Consider the following 19,258-nt stretch of genomic DNA (forward strand, 5'->3'; position numbering starts at 1 on the left):
CTGCGAGGATGAAGGAGTCAGATATCCACTTTAATTAGCTTCCCACCGTGCGCGTAAAAAGCGTGCAGAAGTGAGGTAGAACACCACAGCTTGGGAAGCAAAGCCGCTGCTTCTCATGTTTAGGTTAAATCGCAAGGATTTTTCAACAATTCCACTTAATCCTATGGATTATAAGGGCATGCAGAGCCTGTCACATCCACATGGGCCATTTTTAATAGGTTTATGCGCTCTTTTTTAGCTTAAATTGGCAGAACATTATCATATTTGGTAGCAAAAACTCTCTAATCCCGTTTAAAACATAAAACAATTATAATTGTATGAATATCTATCTTAAAATCACAATATCAATGTGTTTAATCAGAATTAATTCCAGTGAATTTTGGAATTAATGTCAGCCTAAACATTTTGGAGGTATCTTTGCTAATATCTCGATGACATAGACACGGATACATTGCTATCATGACACAAGGCGAGACCCAGATGCAGACGCAGGAGGCAGATGGTTGGAGTTTAAGATGTTTAATAAATCCAAAGGGAGAAGGCAAGAGAATGGTCGTGGACAGGCAAAAGGTCACAACCCGTTCAGAGTTCAGGAGGTACCAAAGGGCAGTCAGGCTCGAGGTCAGGACAGGCAGAATGGTCAGGCAGGCGGGCATAGAGTCCAGAAAACAAGAGAGGGTCAGAACCAATTCAGGAGGTACCTAAGGGCAGGCAGGCGTACTCGAGGTCAGGACAGGCAGAATGGTCAGGCAGGCGGGCATGGAGTCCAGAAAACAAGAGAGGGTCAGAACCAGTTCAGGAGGTACCAAAGGGCAGTCAGGCTCGAGGTCAGGACAGGCAGAATGGTCAGGCAGGCGGGCATAGAGTCCAGAAAACAAGAGAGGGTCAGAACTGGGAGGACTTGCAAAAGGAGAAACGGCAAAGCAGGAAACCGGGGAAACTGCTGGTAGGCTTGGACATACAAGACAATCTGGCACAGAGCGACAGGATACATACACTGGCACAGAGAGACAGGATACATACACTGGCACAGAGAGACAGGATACATACACTGGCACAGAGCGACAGGATACATACACTGGCACAGAGCGACAGGATACATACACTGGCACAGAGCGACAGGATACATACACTGGCACAGAGAGACAGGATACATACACTGGCACAGAGAGACAGGATACATACACTGGCACAGAGCGACAGGATACATACACTGACACAGAGAGACAGGATACATACACTGGCACAGAGAGACAGGATACATACACTGGCACAGAGCGACAGGATACATACACTGGCACAGAGAGACAGGATACATACACTGGCACAGGCACAGGATACATACACTGGCACAGAGAGACAGGATACATACACTGGCACAGAGAGACAGGATACATACACTGGCACAGAGCGACAGGATACATACACTGGCACAGAGGACAGGATACATACACTGGCACAGAGAGACAGGATACATACACTGGCACAGAGAGACAGGATACATACACTGGCACAGAGAGACAGGATACATACACTGGCACAGAGCGACAGGATACATACACTGACACAGAGAGACAGGATACATACACTGGCACAGAGCGACAGGATACATACACTGGCACAGAGACAGGATACATACACTGGCACAGAGACAGGATACATACACTGGCACAGAGAGACAGGATACATACACTGGCACAGAGACAGGATACATACACTGGCACAGAGCGACAGGATACATACACTGGCACAGAGCGACAGGATACATACACTGGCACAGAGACAGGATACATACACTGGCACAGAGAGACAGGATACATACACTGGCACAGAGAGACAGGATACATACACTGGCACAGAGCGACAGGATACATACACTGACACAGAGAGACAGGATACATACACTGGCACAGAGAGACAGGATACATACACTGGCACAGAGAGACAGGATACATACACTGGCACAGAGCGACAGGATACATACACTGGCACAGAGCGACAGGATACATACACTGGCACAGAGCGACAGGATACATACACTGGCACAGAGAGACAGGATACATACACTGGCACAGAGCGACAGGATACATACACTGGGGAACAAAACAAGCGACACCTGGAGGGGGTGGAGACAATAACGAAGACAGGTGAAACAGATCAGGGTGTGACACAGTGTTCTGGTTAGATCGCCCCCTACTGACATAATCTAAAAATCAGTTACTACTGAGCGTGTCTGTCACGCCCTGACCTTCATTATCTATGTTTTATGTGTTATTTTGGTCAGGTCAGGGTGTGACGAGGGTGGGAATGTGTGTTTTTATCACTGTCTAGGGTTTTTGTATATCTATGGGTTTTTTGTATGTCGAGGTAATGTGGTGGCCTGAATTGGTTCCCAATCAGAGGCAGCTGTTTATCGTTGTCTCTGATTGAGGATCCTATTTAGGTTGCCATTTGCCATTTTGGTTTTGTGGGTTATTGTCTATGTGTAGTTGCATGTCAGCACTTGGTCTATATAGCGGCACTTTTTTTTTAAGTGGTCTCGCTTTATTAAAAGAAGAATGTATTTATATCACGCTGTGCCTTGGTCTCCTCTATACAGTGTCTGTTGTATCTAAAGTACACAGGTCCCATCCTGCAGGATTGCCTCCCCCCGTCCTCCCAGGAATATCTCCCCCCGTCCTCCCAGGAATGCCTCCCCCCGTCCTCCCAGAAATACCTCCCTCCCAGGAATGCCTCTCCCCGTCCTCCCAGAAATGCCTCCCCCCGTCCTCCCAGAAATGCCTCCCTCCCAGAAATGCCTCTCCCCGTCCTCCCAGAAATGCCTCCCCCTGTCCTCCCAGAAATGGCTCCCCCCGTCCTCCCAGGAATGCCTCCCCCGTCCTCCTAGGAATAATCCACCTCCCTGGCCTCCCAGGAATGCCTCATCCCAGGAATACCCCCCCCTGTCCTCCCAGGAATGCCTCCCCATCCTCCCAGAAATGCCTCTCCCCGTCCTCCCAGGAATAACCCCCCTGGCCTCCCAGGAATGCCTCCCCCATCCTCCCAGGAACGCCTCTCCCGTCCTCCCAGGAATAACCCCCCCTGGCCTCCCAGGAATGCCTACCCCCATCCTCCCAGGAACGCCTCCCCCCGTCCTCCCAGGAATAACCCCCTGTCCTCCCAGGAATGCTTCCCCCGTCCTCCCAGGAATGCCTCCCCCGTCCTCCTAGGCCTCCCCCTGTCCTCCCAGAAATGCCCCCCATCCTCCCAGAAATGCCTCTCCCTGTCCTCCCAGGAATGCCTCCCCCCGTCCTCCCAGAAATATCTCCTCCCAGGAATGCCTCCCCGTCCTCCCAGAAATGCCTCTCCCCGTCCTCCCAGAAATGCCTCTCCCCGTCCTCCCAGAAATGCCTCCCCCTGTCCTCGCAGGAATGCCTCCCTGTCCTCGCAGGAATGCCTCCCCCTGTCCTCCCAGGAATGCCTCCCCCTATCCTCCCAGGAATGCCTCCCCCTGTCCTCCCAGGAATGCCTCCCCTGTCCTCCCAGGAATGCCTCCCCCCCGTCCTCCCAGGAATACCTCCCCCTGTCCTCCCAGGAATGCCTCCTCCTGTCCTCCCAGGAATGCCTCCCCCGTTCTCCCAGGAATGCCTCCCCCGCCTCCCAGGAATGCCTCCCCCCCGTTCTCCCAGGAATGACTCCCCCGTCCTCCCACTCCCCAGTCCTCCCAGGAATGCCTCCCCCGTCCTCCCAGGAATGCCTCCCCAGTCCTCCCAGGAATGCCTCCCCTGTCCCCCAGGAATGCCTCCCCCGTCCTCCCAGGAATTGACCAATAGTCCTCCCAGGAATGCCTCCCCCGTCCTCCCAGGAATGCCTCCCCTGTCCTCCCAGGAATGCCTCCCCCCGTCCTCCCAGGAATGCCTCCCCCTGTCCCCCAGGAATGCCTCCCCCGTCCTCCCAGGAATTGCCCCCTGTCCCCCAGAATGCCTCCCCCTGTCCTCCCAGGAATGCCTCCCCTGTCCTCCCAGGAATGCCTCCCACCGTCCTCCCAGGAATAACTCTCCAATAGTGTGCAACTGCAGTCATTCGTCATTCCTCACCACCCCCCACACCCCTCCAGCATCCCATTGGTTCCTTAAGAACACCACCTCTCCAGCATGACATCATCAGGTGAAATGGGTCAAAAAGGGAAAAAAATTATTATCAGTTGTTTTCCTTTTATGACGGAGTCCTCAATTAGTTAGCATGTGCCAGTTAGACAATGTCCAGAACTGAGGGAAAACAGTGAAAAACAGTGCCTGACAGGCGGGGGCAGGCGGGTTAGTTCTAAATCTTTTCTACCGGTGTGTACTAGCTATAGTTAACACCGTTGTACCCCCGCTTCTTCATCTGTGGTTAATTGGGGGTTGGCATCCAACTTCACAGTGCATTGCTGTCACCTACCGTTCAGCGGCCCCGCCTCCCACCTGTTCCGGAAACCCCGCCTCCCACCTGTTCCGGAGCGACCCCGCCTCCCACCTGTTCCGGAGCGACCCCGCCTCCCACCTGTTAAACTCCCGCCTCCCACCTGTTCCGGGAGCGGCCCCGCCTCCCACCTGTTCCGGGCGACCCCGCCTCCCACCTGTCCGGATACCCCGCCTCCCACCTGTTTGACCCCGCCTCCCACCTGACTTGACCCCGCCTCCCAATCCGGAAAACCCCGCCTCCCACCTATATACCCCGCCTTATCCGGAGGACCCCGCCTCCCACCTGTTGAGCGGCCCCGCCTCCCACCTGTTCCGGAGCGGCCCCGCCTCCCACATGATTTCCTCCCACCTGTTGAGGAAAGCAGACCCCGCCTCCCACCTGTTCCGGAGCGACCCCGCCTCCCACCTGTTCCGGAGCGACCCCGCCTCCCACCTGTTCCGGAGCGGCCCCGCCTCCCACCTGTTCCAGAGCGACCCCGCCTCCCACATGTCCCGGAGCGATCCCGCCTCCCACATGTCCCGGAGCGACCCCGCCTCCCACCTGTTCCGGAGCGGCCCCGCCTCCCACCTGTTCCGGAGCGGCCCCGCCTCCCACCTGTTCCGGAGCGGCCCCGCCTCCCACCAGTTCTGGAGAGGCCCCGCCCTTACCTGTCCTAGCTTAATAATTGACCAATAGAAGTATAAAGAGGGGTTCCTGCAGATGCAGGAATGCCCACATGCAGGAACGCCCTGAATTGCGGGCTGCAGTTGCACTCTTCTCTCCCAGGCTGCTGGCCTCTCGGGGCCAGCTCCAGCCATAGACAGTTATTTTTGGAACTCAGTCAGGATCTCAATTTAATATTGAGAGTAAGAATAATAGAATACACCAGGTGAAATTTCAAGAAAATAATTGGGCATCAGCAGTTTTTCCTTTTTATGTCGGTCACTCAATTAGCCATGTCAGCTAGAAATGTTTTGATAGTTAGTTCATCTAGCCAGCTATCTAAACTTGTAGAACACCATAGGTGGCAGGTAGCCTAGTGGTTAGAGTGTTGGACCAGTAACCTAAAAGGTTGCTAGATCAAATCCCCAAGCTGACAAGGTAAAAATCTGTTGTTCTGTTCCTGAACAAGGCAGTTAAACTCACTGTTCCCCAGTAGGTCATCATTGTCAATAAGAATTTGTTCTTAACTGACTTGACTAATAAAATTAAAAAATATATATTATGGGTGATATCTTTTGAATGGTTAGGGATAAAATCAAGATTTTTTCTCTGAGGAAAACAGGAAGACTTGGCTACTACGTTGGCCACTACGTTGGCCACTACGTTGGCCACTACGTTGGCCACTACGTTAGCCACTACGTTGGCCACTACGTTGGCCACTGCGTTGGCCACTGCGTTGGCCACTACGTTGGCCACTACGTTGGCCACTACGTTGGCCACTACGTTGGCTACTACGTTGGCCACTACGTTGGCTACTACGTTGGCCACTACGTTGGCCACTACGTTGGCCACTACGTTGGCTACTACGTTGGCCACTACGTTGGCCACTACGTTGGCCACTACGTTGGCCACTACGTTGGCTACTACGTTGGCCACTACGTTGGCCACTACGTTGGCCACTACGTTGGCCACTACGTTGGCCACTACGTTGGCCACTACGTTGGCCACTACGTTGGCCACTACGTTGGCCACTACGTTGGCTACTACGTTGGCCACTACGTTGGCCACTACGTTGGCCACTACGTTGGCCACTACGTTGGCCACTACGTTGGCTACTACGTTGGCCACTACGTTGGCCACTACGTTGGCCACTACGTTGGCTACTACGTTGGCTACTACGTTGGCCACCACGTTGGCTACCACGTTGGCCACCACGCTGGCCACCACGTTGGCTACCACGCTGGCCACACGTTGGCCACCACGCTGGCCACCACGTTGGCTACCACGCTGGCCACCACGTTGGCCACCACGTTGGCCACCACGCTGGCCACCACGTTGGCCACCACGCTGGCTACCACGTTGGCTACAACGCTGGCTACCACGCTGGCTACTACGTTGGCCACTACGTTGGCCACCACGCTGGCCACCACGTTGGCTACCACGTTGGCCACCACGTTGGCCACCACGTTGGCCAGAACCTGGCTAACGTTAAAAACGTGAGCCAAACGTTGGCCACTACGTTTACTGAGCGGGATACAAATTCAACAGCGTTTTAATACTCAAGGGTGTAAAAAAAAAACATCGCTAGACCGTTGTTTTACGATTGAAACTTAATGTTGCTCTTGTTTTTAGTTTGGTAAAACCGCGTGCGTTTCCGAGGTGTATCCCAGCTGAGCACAAATGGTGAAATGGTGGCGGTGAACATGCACGTGAATTTCTGAAGTGTCCTGTTAGGCTGAAGGAGACCGAGGTGGTTAGAATAAGGACTGTCCATCATGTCTCCTCTCTGGGGGTGGTTAGAATAAGGACTGTCCATCATGTCTCCTCTCTGGAGGTGGTTAGAATAAGGACTGTCCATCATGTCTCCTCTCTGGAGGTGGTTAGAATAAGGACTGTCCATCATGTCTCCTCTCTGGAGGTGGTTAGAATAATGACTGTCCATCATGTCTCCTCTCTGGAGGTGGTTAGAATAAGGACTGTCCATCATGTCTCCTCTCTGGAGGTGGTTAGAATAATGACTGTCCATCATGTCTCCTCTCTGGAGGTGGTTAGAATAAGGACTGTCCATCATGTCTCCTCTCTGGAGGTGGTTAGAATAAGGACTGTCCATCATGTCTCCTCTCTGGAGGTGGTTAGAATAAGGACTGTCCATCATGTCTCCTCTCTGGAGGTGGTTAGAATAAGGACTGTCCATCATGTCTCCTCTCTGGAGGTGGTTAGAATAAGGACTGTCCATCATGTCTCCTCTCTGGAGGTGGTTAGAATAATGACTGTCCAACATGTCTCCTCTCTGGAGGTGGTTAGAATAATGACTGTCCAACATGTCTCCTCTCTGGAGGTGGATAGAATAATGACTGTCCAGCATGTCTCCTCTCTAGAGACAGTGAGAAGAGTAGAGGAAAGTGGTGTCTAGGGCTCTAGAGGGTTAGAGAGGCTGGACGGGGTTTGGGTGGTGTCGTGGTTGGAGGAATGTGGTGTCTAGGGCTCTAGGTACAGGGTTTGGGTGGTGTCGTGGTTGGAGGAATGTGGTGTCTAGGGCTCTAGGTTACGGGGTTTGGGTGGTGTAGTGGTTGGAGGAAAGTGGTGTCTAGGGCTCTAGAGGGTGAGAGAGGCTGGACAGGGTTTGGGTGGTGTCGTGGTTGGAGGAATGTGGTGTCTAGGGCTCTAGGTACAGGGTTTGGGTGGTGTCGTGGTTGGAGGAATGTGGTGTTTAGGGCTCTAGGTACAGGGTTTGGGTGGTGTCGTGGTTGGAGGAATGTGGTGTCTAGGGCTCTAGGTACAGGGTTTGGGTGGTGTCGTGGTTGGAGGAATGTGGTGTCTAGGGCTCTAGGTACAGGGTTTGGGTGGTGTTGTGGTTGGAGGAATGTGGTGTTTAGGGCTCTAGGTACAGGGTTTGGGTGGTGTCGTGGTTGGAGGAATGTGGTGTCTAGGGCTCTAGGTACAGGGTTTGGGTGGTGTCGTGGTTGGAGGAATGTGGTGTTTAGGGCTCTAGGTACAGGGTTTGGGTGGTGTCGTGGTTGGAGGAATGTGGTGTCTAGGGCTCTAGGTACAGGGTTTGGGTGGTGTCGTGGTTGGAGGAATGTGGTGTTTAGGGCTCTAGGTACAGGGTTTGGGTGGTGTTGTGGTTGGAGGAATGTGGTGTTTAGGGCTCTAGGTACAGGGTTTGGGTGGTGTCGTGGTTGGAGGAATGTGGTGTCTAGGGCTCTAGGTACAGGGTTTGGGTGGTGTCGTGGTTGGAGGAATGTGGTGTCTAGGGCTCTAGGTACAGGGTTTGGGTGGTGTCGTGGTTGGAGGAATGTGGTGTCTAGGGCTCTAGGTACAGGGTTTGGGTGGTGTCGTGGTTGGAGGAATGTGGTGTTTAGGGCTCTAGGTTACAGGGTTTGGGTGGTGTCGTGGTTGGAGGAATGTTGTGTCAAGGGCTCTAGGTACAGGGTTTGGGTGATGTCGTGGTTGGAGGAATGTGGTGTTAAGGGCTCTAGGTACAGGGTTTGGGTGATGTCGTGGTTGGAGGAATGTGGTGTCTAGGGCTCTAGGTACAGGGTTTGGGTGGTGTCGTGGTGGGAGGAATGTGGTGTCTAGGGCTCTAGGTACAGGGTTTGGGTGGTGTCGTGGTTGGAGGAATGTGGTGTTTAGGGCTCTATTTCAATTTCTTAAAGTAACAGGAATAATGGAGATCATTTACTTTAGGTATGCTGCGACTGGCCTCACACTCCAGTCCAGTAGGTGGCAGTGTATACACCTTAGACGTTGGACGCAATTCGCCAACCTAATCCCGAAGAAGAAGAAGAAGAAGAAGAAGACGAAGACGAGAAAGAAGAAGAATGTAGACGTGTCCTGAGTGAAGTGACAGTAGCAGATATGGCTACAGAGCCCGGCATCAATATGGAGGCGAAAATAGACGCGAGAGAAAATCCTTTTGAACCTTATTTAGACGCTTTAAAGAAGGTGTTAGAAGACCAAGACCCCATATTTATGATCGGAATTGTTGTTTCTTTGGCTGTTGTTGTCATCACTGTTGGTAAGTTTAGGTTATCCCCAAAAGCACCCCGTTTTGTTCTCGGCCCCGGACAAACAGACCTCATTCAACTCATTGGGGGCCTGACGATTAGTTGACAAGTTGAATCCGGTGTGCTTTTCCGGGGCTACAATAAACACGTGTACTGTGGAGGAACTCGAGGACCGGAGTTTGGAACCACTGTGTTATCTAGTTAGCCTAGCATCAGCCTGTTGGCTTTCTATGCTATAAGATTTTCAAAAACTGTTTTGTTGTTGTCTTTTATCAAGTCTACTATCAAAGGTTCGCTAGTTAACTTGCTAGTTAGTAGTGGTCACTAGCGATCTGTCTAGTTATGCTCTTTTGTCAGGCGCTCGTCTGCTATGATTTTGGTTTACATTTCAGTGTTGTTGAAGTACTTGCTAAGCAGAAAAACTGTCCAAAGTGCTGTGCTGCTGGTTGGTCTCTGCGATTCTGGAAAGACCCTCCTCTTTAGTCGAGTGAGTATATCCGTGCAACATATGAGCATGTCCAATCCAACTATTTACAGACGGCAGAAGTTCTATGACACTGACGGATGGTCGTTGTTTGCAGTTGTTGTCAGGAAAGTTCAAGAAAACCCAGACCTCCACCACGGACAGCAGTGCCCCTTACAAAGCCAAGAACGAGAGGGTAAGGAGGAAACAGGCTGTGGTGAGGAGAGTGAGTTGGAAGGTTCAGGAATGGATCTAGAACTTTACATGATAAAGATGAGAATGCATTTGTCAAGATGTGTCACACACTGGCGTGACCGTTCCCTGTACTACGGTGTGGCAGGGCAGCAGCTGGATCCTGATCGACCTACCTGGACATGACAGCCTTCGGCCTCAGTATGTGGAGAAATTCAAGTCAGCTGCCAGGTCAGTGAAGATGAAAGGTGTTTCTATTCAGGGGAGGTTTATAACTTGGTGCTTGTATTTCAGGTGTCAGGTACCCATGGGAGATTTATAACTTATCTAAGACTTGCCACTAGAGGTCTCTTTACAGTCTCCAAGTCCAGAACATATTATGGGAGGTGTGCAGTACTACATAGAACCATGACTACATGGAATTCTATTCCACAGTACTACATAGAACCATGACTACATGGAACTCTATTCCACAGTACTACATAGAACCATGACTACATGGAACTCTATTCCACAGTACTACATAGAACCATGACTACATGGAATTCTATTCCACAGTAGCATAGAACCATGACTACATGGAATTCTATTCCACAGTACTACATAGAACCATGACTACATGGAACTCTATTCCACAGTACTACATAGAACCATGACTACATGGTTCTATTCCACAGTACTACATAGAGCCATGACTACATGGAACTCTATTCCACAGTACCACATAGAGCCATGACTACATGGAACTCTATTCCACAGTACTACATAGAACCATGACTACATGGAACTCTATTCCACAGTACTACATAGAGCCATGACTACATGGAACTCTATTCCACAGTACCACATAGAGCCATGACTACATGGAACTCTATTCCACAGTACTACATAGAACCATGACTACATGGAACTCTATTCCACAGTACTACATAGAGCCATGACTACATGGAATTCTATTCCACAGTACTACATAGAACCATGACTACATGGAACTCTATTCCACAGTACTACATAGAACCATGACTACATGGAATTCTATTCCACATCAAGTAACTCATGAAATCAGCATTTTTTTTTTTTCTAATGGATAGAAATGTTGGAACAGCAGGGACTGTGAAGAGATGCTACACACACATAACATCTCAGTGCTCGAGGTGTTACAGACATGGTTCAGGTGTTCAGCCGGACGGATTGGGAGTCCCTACAAATGACCCAGGTGTTTATTTCAGGTGTTCAGGGGGATCCATAATGAATATAAATAATACAGTGCTTGTATTTCAGGTGTTCAGGGAGGTCTATAATGTGGTGTTTTATTTCAGGTGTTCAGGGGAGGTCTATAATGTGGTGTTATTGCAGGTGTTCAGGGGAGGTCTATAATGTGGTGTTTATTTCAGGTGTTCAGGGGAGGTCTATAATGTGGTGTTTTATTTCGGGTGTTCAGGGGAGGTCTATAATGTGGTGTTTATTTCAGGTGTTCAGGGGAGGTCTATAATGTGGTGTTTATTTCAGGTGTTCAGGGGAGGTCTATAATGTGGTGTTTATTTCAGGTGTTCAGGGGAGGTCTATAATGTGGTGTTTATTTCAGGTGTTCAGGGGAGGTCTATAATGTGGTGTTTATTTCGGGTGTTCAGGGGAGGTCTATAATGTGGTGTTTTATTTGAGGTGTTCAGGGGAGGTCTATAATGTGGTGTTGTATTTGAGGTGTTCAGGGGAGGTCTATAATGTGAATAACATGCAGTACTTGACCTAAGATGAAGATCCACAGAGACGCCGTCTCACTTGGTCTTTTGTTCTCTCCTCTCGCTGACTGCAGAGCCATGGTGTTTGTGGTGGACAGTGCCATCTTCCAGAAGGAAGTGAGAGACGTGGCTGAGTTCCTGTACTTCCTGTTGACTGACAGTGTAGTGTCCAGGAATGCCCCCTCTCTGATAGTGGCCTGCAACAAGCAAGGTGACACGTCACATGTCAACCCCTCCACCCTTTACAAAAAAAAACCTCCCCAGGATGACATTGTGTGTGTGTGTTAATGATTTTGAAAGGAGTGTTACTTCATATATTTTCCGTCTCTCTAGATATCACCATGGCAAAATCTGCTAAGCTGATTCGTCAGCAGCTGGAGAAAGAGATGTAAGGAATCATGTTACGAGTCCCTTGTCTACTCCGTGTTTGTTGTGGAAAAGGAAACACTTCCTAGTTTCAAGCTAACGTTCGGGAACAGAAGACGGACGTTCAGTGGGCTCTAAAGTAACAACAGTTCACTCGCATTTTACCCGTGAAAGAAATTAAATTGCAAATAACAAAAATGAACTGGTCACATTTTTGTGCGAGTTATTTGTTCAACATTTAATTCCGCATCCCATTAGTTGTGTTTTTCACGTAACATTACGAGGACCACGCAACCTGAGACTGGAACTGTGATCCACGTCAAAAAACAAACATTACAAAAGTATAATAAAAAATAAATATAAACATCTTGGCATTAAATGGAGTCGGAAGTATAGAAGACTGCCCGATGAAGAATGAATGAGTGTCTGGTATCATCAAGAGAGGCAATGCTTCTAAAATGCCTTTGGCACTAGATTTGCGATTTTTAAATCTCAGGGTTCAAGTTTTCACCAGGCGGGGTGATACCAGTGTTCTGCCAACACCAGGACCTGGGGGGTACTCTTGCCAAAAAGTTGGACAGGGTTCACAGTGTTCTGCCTGGGGGTGAACATCAACACCAGGACCTGGGGGTGATACCAGTGTTCTGACAACACCAGGACCTGGGGGTGATACCAGTATCACGACACTCGTCAGTACCATGGCAAGGAAACACAAAGCGAAGCGGATTTAACTTCTTTAGGAGAGCCGTCCTAATGTTGGAAACAAACATTACTGTTGTCCTCCAGAGTGACATGTATTTATGTTCCAAGATGTAGCACTGTTTTACACACAGCTTGTTTAAGGGCCGAATCGTTCTGTTTTTTTTTTTGCCATAAAAAACAATGTTTTCTTACTGTTAAAAGTCACAGACATAATTTTTTTAAATGGAAGTGTGATTCTATAGAATTAACTGATCCTAACCTTTCCCGTTTCCCCTCAGGAACACACTGAGAGTGACACGGTCTGCGGCTCTGAGCGCCCAGGACGGGTCAGCGGTGGCCAGCGTGCACCTGGGGAAGAAAGGCAAGGACTTTGAGTTCAGCCAGCTGCCCATGAAGGTGGAGTTCCTGGAGTGCAGCGCCCGAGGCAGCAAGGGGGAGGACGCGGAGGCGGACATCGCCAGCCTCGAGAAGAGCCTGGCCCTGCTGTGAGATGACTTAGTCACTACTTTGGCCAAGAGCCATTTAGTTCCCATAGGTCACTACTTTGGCCAAGAGCTCTTGAGTGGGGTGCATTATGGGGAATTAGTCTAAGGTCTCTCAGCATATCAGGTATCTTCGTCGGTCCTCAGAACTCCAGACTCGACACAACTACACTATGGAAGTGAGTTGTTGTGTTGACATCACAAGGTCAGCAGTGGTACTTGTTGTAGTGAATGCTAATAGCAGGTGTTACTTAAGTGTCTAGGAAACGACCCGTCCTTTTCATAGTGGATAGTCTCACCCACTGCTTTTTAACAATGTCAACATCAATTTCTACTATTTGTTTTTTTTCCCCCCCTGAGCATTTGAATAATCCATCAATCATGATATCCTGTGAATGTGATGAGATATTTCACTAAACCCACATCAGACGACCTATCGGATTTCTCCATTTAGATTCTGGCAGTTTGTTTTTCAAAATCAGATTTGGGTTCCTTTTTGGAATGGGTTAGCTGAATGTTCCATCAGTTTGTATTGTGGTCCAGTGCATTCTGTAGTTCCAACACCTTTATTTTTTTTTGAGGGGGAAGTTGACCATGAATCTGTATCATTGTTAGCCAAATAGGAATGTTTATTATTATTTTTTTTTTGTCTTATTCAGCTTGTAAATAAATTGTTTTTGTGGTTTATTGGTGAGTGCAACATCACTGTAGCCATTGTGACAAAGCTGTGAAAAAAAGCCAACTGACAAGGTTGAGTCATACACACTGCAAATGTATTGATTTTTTTATTGGAAAAGAAATCAAGCCACAGTTTTTATTTTGGACCTGTTATAACTCACTCATACATCCTTACCTAGCGGCTGACATCTTGACTGATATTGACTTGATTGTATGAAAAATACACTGAGATTCAATCTGATTGTAGGTCATGGGTATTGTGGCTCATTTTAATGGGTATTGTGGCTCATTTTAATGGGCATTGTGGCTCTTTTTTAATGGGTATGTACCGGCAATTACTGATATCCCATTCACAGGTAAACGTTACATATGTCGGCTCAATCAGAAATTGCCTTAAAAATCTGCATAGCGATACATTGAGTAAACCAAACATGACCACTTTCCTAGTACCCTCCCTCTGTTTGCACTCAGAACAGCCTCAGTTGGTTGGGGGTGGACTCTACAAGGTGATGAAAGCGTTTCCCAGGGTTGCTGGCCACCATGATGACTCCAATGCTCCCCACAGTTGTGTCAAATTGTCTGGATGTCCTTTGGGTGGTAGGATATTCTTGACACACACAGGAAACTGTTGTGTGAAAAACCCAGCAGTGTTGTAACTCTTGACACTAACCGGTAAGCCTGTCACATATTACCATACCCCATTCAAAGGCACTTATATTTTGTCTTGCCCATTCATCTACACTGGTTGAAGTTGATTTAACAGGTGACATCAATAAGGGATCATATCTTTCACCTGGTCAGTCTATGTCATGGAAAGAGCAGGTGTTCTTAATGTTTTGTACACTCAGTGTATGTACAGTACATGAAAGTATGGACACCTGCTTGTCAAACATCTCATTCCAAAATCATTGGCATTAATATAGAGTTGGTCCCCCCTTTGCTGCTATAATAGCCTCCACTCTTCTGGGAAGGCTTTCCACTAGATGTTGGAACATTGCTGCTATAATAGCCTCCACTCTTCTGGGAAGGTTTTCCACTAGATGTTGGAACATTGCTGCTGTAACAGCCTCCACTCTTCTGGGAAGGTTTTCCACTAGATGTTGGAACATTGCTGCTATAACAGCCTCCACTCTTCTGGGAAGGTTTTCCACTAGATGTTGTAACATTACTGCAGGGACTTGCTTCCATTCGGCCACAAGAGCATTAGTGAGGTCGGGCTCTGATGTTGGGCGATTAGGCCTTCAGGCTCACAGTCAACGTTCCAAATCATCCCAAAGGTGTTCGATGGTATGTGGTTGTTGGTGTCATGTTCTTCCACACCGATCTCGACAAACCATTTCTGTATAGACCTCGCTTTGTGCATGGGGGTATTGTCATGCTGAAACAGGAAAGGGCCTTCCCCCAACTGTTGCCACGAAGTTGAAAGCACAGAATAGTCTGGAAAGTCATTGTGTGCTGTAGCGTTAAGATTTCCCTTCACTTAAACTAAAGGGTCTAGCCCGAACCATGAAAAACAGCCCCAGGCTTGATGATTAGTTGACAAGAGGTGTCAGGTGTGCTTGTCCTGGGGGTAATTGACAACTGGAGTTGGGAAACATTAGCGTTAAGTCTAGTCAGAGGCAAGTTGAGGGAGGAAGTTGCTGAACTAGCACAGTGACACCAGTCACATCTGCCTGATCCTGACACGGCACAGTCTTTTCATTGTTGAGCTGATCAAATGTCTGCGTCGATCTTCACCCCCCTGGTTTGTCATGGTGCAGTCCTATCAGATGGTCTGTCTTCACCCCCCTGGTTTGTCATGGTGCAGTCCTATCAGATGGTCTGTCTTCACCCCCCTGGTTTGTCATGGTGCAGTCCTATCAGATGGTCTGTCTTCACCCCCCTGGTTTGTCATGGTGCAGTCCTATCAGATGGTCTGTCTTATCAGATGGTCTGTCTTCCCCTGGTTTGTCATGGTGCAGTCCTATCAGATGGACCAGTCTTCTGTCTTCCCCCTGGTTTGTCATGGTGCAGTCCTCAGATGGTCTGTCTTCACCCCTGGTTTGATGGTCTGTCTTCACCCCCTGGTTTGTCATGGTGCCCCAGATGGTTTGTTTGTGGTGCAGTCTATCAGATGGACCAGTCTTCACCCCCTGGTTTGTCCTATCAAACTACTATCAGTCCTATCAAATACTAAGTAATATAAGGTAAGGCAGTTTGTATATTGCTACAGCCAAAGAGTAGACAGACAGGTTAGGTCTATAGACCAGCCAGAGAGTAGACAGACAGGTTAGGTCTATAGACCGGCCAGACAGTAGACAGACAGGTTAGGTCTATAGACCGGCCAGACAGTAGACAGACAGGTTAGGTCAATAGACCACCCAGACAGTAGACAGACAGGTTAGGTCAATAGACCAGCCAGAGAGTAGACACAGGTTAGGTCTATAGACCAGCCAGAGAGTAGACACAGGTTAGGTCTATAGACCAGCCAGAGAGTAGACACAGGTTAGGTCTATAGACCGGCCAGACAGTAGACAGACAGGTTAGGTCAATAGCCAGCCAGACAGTAGACAGACAGACAGGTTAGGTCTATAGACCGGCCAGAGAGTAGACAGACAGGTTAGGTCTATAGACCGGCCAGACAGTAGACAGACAGGTTAGGTCAATAGACCAGCCAGACAGTAGACAGACAGGTTAGGTCAATAGACCAGCCAGACAGTAGACAAGACAGGTTAGGTCAATAGACCAGCCAGACAGTAGACAGACAGGTTAGGTCTATAGACCAGCCAGAGAGTAGACAGACAGGTTCGGGCTCTGATCAGCCACCACCAGGCTGGGCTCCCCTCTCAGCAGAGTGGGACACACCCAGTTCACCTTGTCCCCATGGCTGAAGCTGAGTTTAGGTCCTGATTTCAGGGCCTCCTCTGTGCCTGGTGACTGATCTACACTGCTGCCCTCCACCTCCTCCCTCTCCTTAGTCTCCTCTTTGGCCTGCTGGGGCTGGGCCTGGAGTTTGGCTTTAGCCCTGGCATTGGGTCTCCTGCGGTGGACTGGCGCTGCCTGTGGCTTGCCCTTATCCTCAACAGTAACTACCGGGTTCTGACTGAGATCCCAGAGGGCCACCATGCCGTCGTTGCCCCCAGTAGCCAGCCAGTATGGGTGGGGTAAGAAGCTGAGGAAGTGGGCCTGCGAGGCTCCCTGGCTGTGGGCCTTGATGGCCCCCTGTCGGTCCAGTTTGGAGCCACTGCCGACCCGCATCAGGTGCACACGTCCGTCCTCGGCGGCGCAGGCCAAAACATTCCCGCAGGTTGCTACAGAGACGCAGTGGGCCAGAGGTGGGTTGAAGAGCTGACCGGCTTTGTGCTGATGGGCCTCCTCTTCCTCAGCCACTTCCTGCAGGTTGAGGGTCCAGACGGGGCGTGTCTTCTGGAGGCTCCACAACATCACCTGCAAGAGATTGAGGACAGAAGGGGGTCAAGACATGCTTACTCAGTCAAACAGGGTACTCTCAAGCATGCCCTTTCTCCATCTCCAGACATCTCACCTGCATGTCGAGCCCGGCTGAGACCAAGTTGTTGGGCCTGAGAGGGCGGAAAGCCACAGATGAGACGATGTTGGTGTGTCTGCGGAGCGTCCTGTTTACTTGACCCCCCGGCAGCCCTAGCACCCTCACCACCCCCGAGTCATCAGCCACGGCCAGAGCTGAGCCTGTCTCATTCAGAGCCAGAGAGTTGATCTCCTCCTCTCCCGCACCCTGTAGCTCCTCTACCGCCCCCTTTAGGCTCCTAGGGTCCAATACGCTCACCGTCTCCCCGTGGGACACATACAACAGGCCTGGAGCCGCCGGCGAGAACACAGCGCTGGTCACATCATCCCCGCTGGGCAGACGGAGACGAGCTAACACCGTTCCCTCCTGGTTCCACACTGTTACCTCACCCTCCTCTGAGCCAGAGGCTAGGAGACCCTCCGGACCCCCAGAGGCCCCCACACACAGCACTGGGGTGGAGTGACCCTCACACCACTGCCTGCTGGCCATGATCACATTGGCATACCTGGGGTGAAGCAGAATATATACTACATATAAATAAATACTACATAAACTGGTATATTTTGCTAACAGTGACATGACCCTGTACATATCTAGCTGTAAAAAAAAATTATACACTGCAGAACGTTTTGATACAATAAAAGTAACTATTGCACCAGATAATGTAATTTAACCAAAGATTGTTGGTATCTCTGACTGGAGTTTGGGGACAGTAGGGTAAATTGAAACCAGATACATCACCTGAGACATGCGCAGACGAATGTAAACACGTGCACGAGCTCGGCAAGTATATGCATGCGTCTCGTGCTTATGCTTCAATTGATATTAATCTGAACGCACTACTGATACCAACGCTTTCAAACATTTAATGTAATTACACTTTCCTGTGGATATATTGTCTCACATTCCTACCCCAAGAGGACCAACCAGCACTGCCAACAAGTACGTTCAAATATCATTTTATTCAACATTCTGGCTTGAAGTTTAAGAGTTAACTTTCCTGATTCAAATGCTAATTTCTATCTGACAGAATTCAACGTCGGGTCTCCAGGCGACCTAATTAACCTTAACTCCCAGTAATGGATAACATCTTTGTTAAATCCCATCTGGTGTTAATAAGTAGCTACAGTAACTGGTAGCCATATAAATAGTCATTATATTAATAATAAACGTTTCCATTTGGATGTCTTTATTTATTTAATAGTACAGAAGTCAAATCTAGCCACGGACTAACCATGTGTTTACCAGAACGCTGAAGCTATGCTAGTTAAGTTAGCATGTCAACACAACTATCGAAACACTTTAGCTCGATGTCATTGGCGAAATCTTTGCTAATAACCACAACTGTCATGACATAACACAGCACCACTAAATTAAATAAACGTTCAGCATATGTGATGTTTCCACTTTACCTTTCACACGAATGTTAGCTTCCCCTGTTCGAAAACTACTTGTAAAGTCGCACATTGATGACATCAGAGGGTAGGTAACGACCCAATCATCTGCATTAAAAAAGACGTAAAGCCTATTTCACAATGGGAAAACAATAATTTCTACCACAGTATTATTTATTTTATTTATGTTTGATCTACAGTACCCCGAGTGGCGCAGCAGTCTAAGGCACTGCATCTCAGTTCAAGAGGCGTCACTATAGTACCTGGTTCGAATCCAGGCAGTATCACATCCGGACGTAATTGGGAGTCCCATAGGGCGAACAATACGTTGGCCCAGTGTCGTCCGTGTTTTGGCCGAGTAGGCCATCATTGTAAATAAGAATTTGTTCTTAACTGACTTGCCTAGTTAAATAAAGTCAATAAATAAATTACAATCCTCAAACTGATTTACATGAAATTAGGTTTCATGGGTATTATGCCTATAGCAGTATTGACTGTAAATCTTTCTATGCTTGCTGACAGGTTGTGTTAGGTTTATACAACTGAAATGTGACATAGTGAACTCCTGCCTCTTTTTGTTAAATGTACATAGAAAGCAATGTTTTTCATTGTTTTTCATGATCA

At 48.9% G+C, this 19,258-nt stretch overlaps 2 protein-coding genes and 1 long non-coding RNA gene across 3 annotated transcripts; 2 read left to right on the top strand and 1 right to left on the bottom strand.

The window, feature by feature from the left end:
- Positions 1-8,867: 8,867 nt before the first annotated feature.
- On the top strand, positions 8,868-13,723 carry LOC118387637 (signal recognition particle receptor subunit beta-like). The gene is made up of 7 exons (XM_035776248.2): positions 8,868-9,103; positions 9,485-9,579; positions 9,674-9,751; positions 9,896-9,978; positions 11,561-11,697; positions 11,820-11,874; positions 12,833-13,723. Exons 1-7 carry the CDS (start codon positions 8,944-8,946, stop codon positions 13,041-13,043), a joined length of 819 nt encoding a protein of 272 aa, XP_035632141.1. The 5' UTR covers positions 8,868-8,943; the 3' UTR covers positions 13,044-13,723.
- Positions 13,724-15,865: 2,142 nt separating this feature from the next.
- LOC127915092 (uncharacterized) lies at positions 15,866-16,591 on the top strand. Its single transcript, XR_008090174.1, has 4 exons — positions 15,866-15,945; positions 16,164-16,235; positions 16,276-16,386; positions 16,425-16,591. It is a non-coding gene; the product is annotated as an uncharacterized LOC127915092 (long non-coding RNA).
- Positions 16,259-18,739, bottom strand: wdr53 (WD repeat domain 53). Its single transcript, XM_035776379.2, has 3 exons — positions 18,653-18,739; positions 17,238-17,745; positions 16,259-17,140 (listed from the first exon to the last, which is right to left on the bottom strand). The coding sequence occupies exons 2-3, from the start codon at positions 17,727-17,729 to the stop codon at positions 16,469-16,471; spliced, it is 1,164 nt and encodes a 387-aa protein (XP_035632272.1). The 5' UTR covers positions 17,730-17,745; positions 18,653-18,739; the 3' UTR covers positions 16,259-16,468.
- Between the last annotated feature and the right edge of the window lie 519 nt (positions 18,740-19,258).

The sequence above is a fragment of the Oncorhynchus keta genome, chromosome 1 (genome assembly GCF_023373465.1).
Source record: "Oncorhynchus keta strain PuntledgeMale-10-30-2019 chromosome 1, Oket_V2, whole genome shotgun sequence".
Classification (NCBI taxonomy): Eukaryota; Metazoa; Chordata; class Actinopteri; order Salmoniformes; family Salmonidae; genus Oncorhynchus; species Oncorhynchus keta.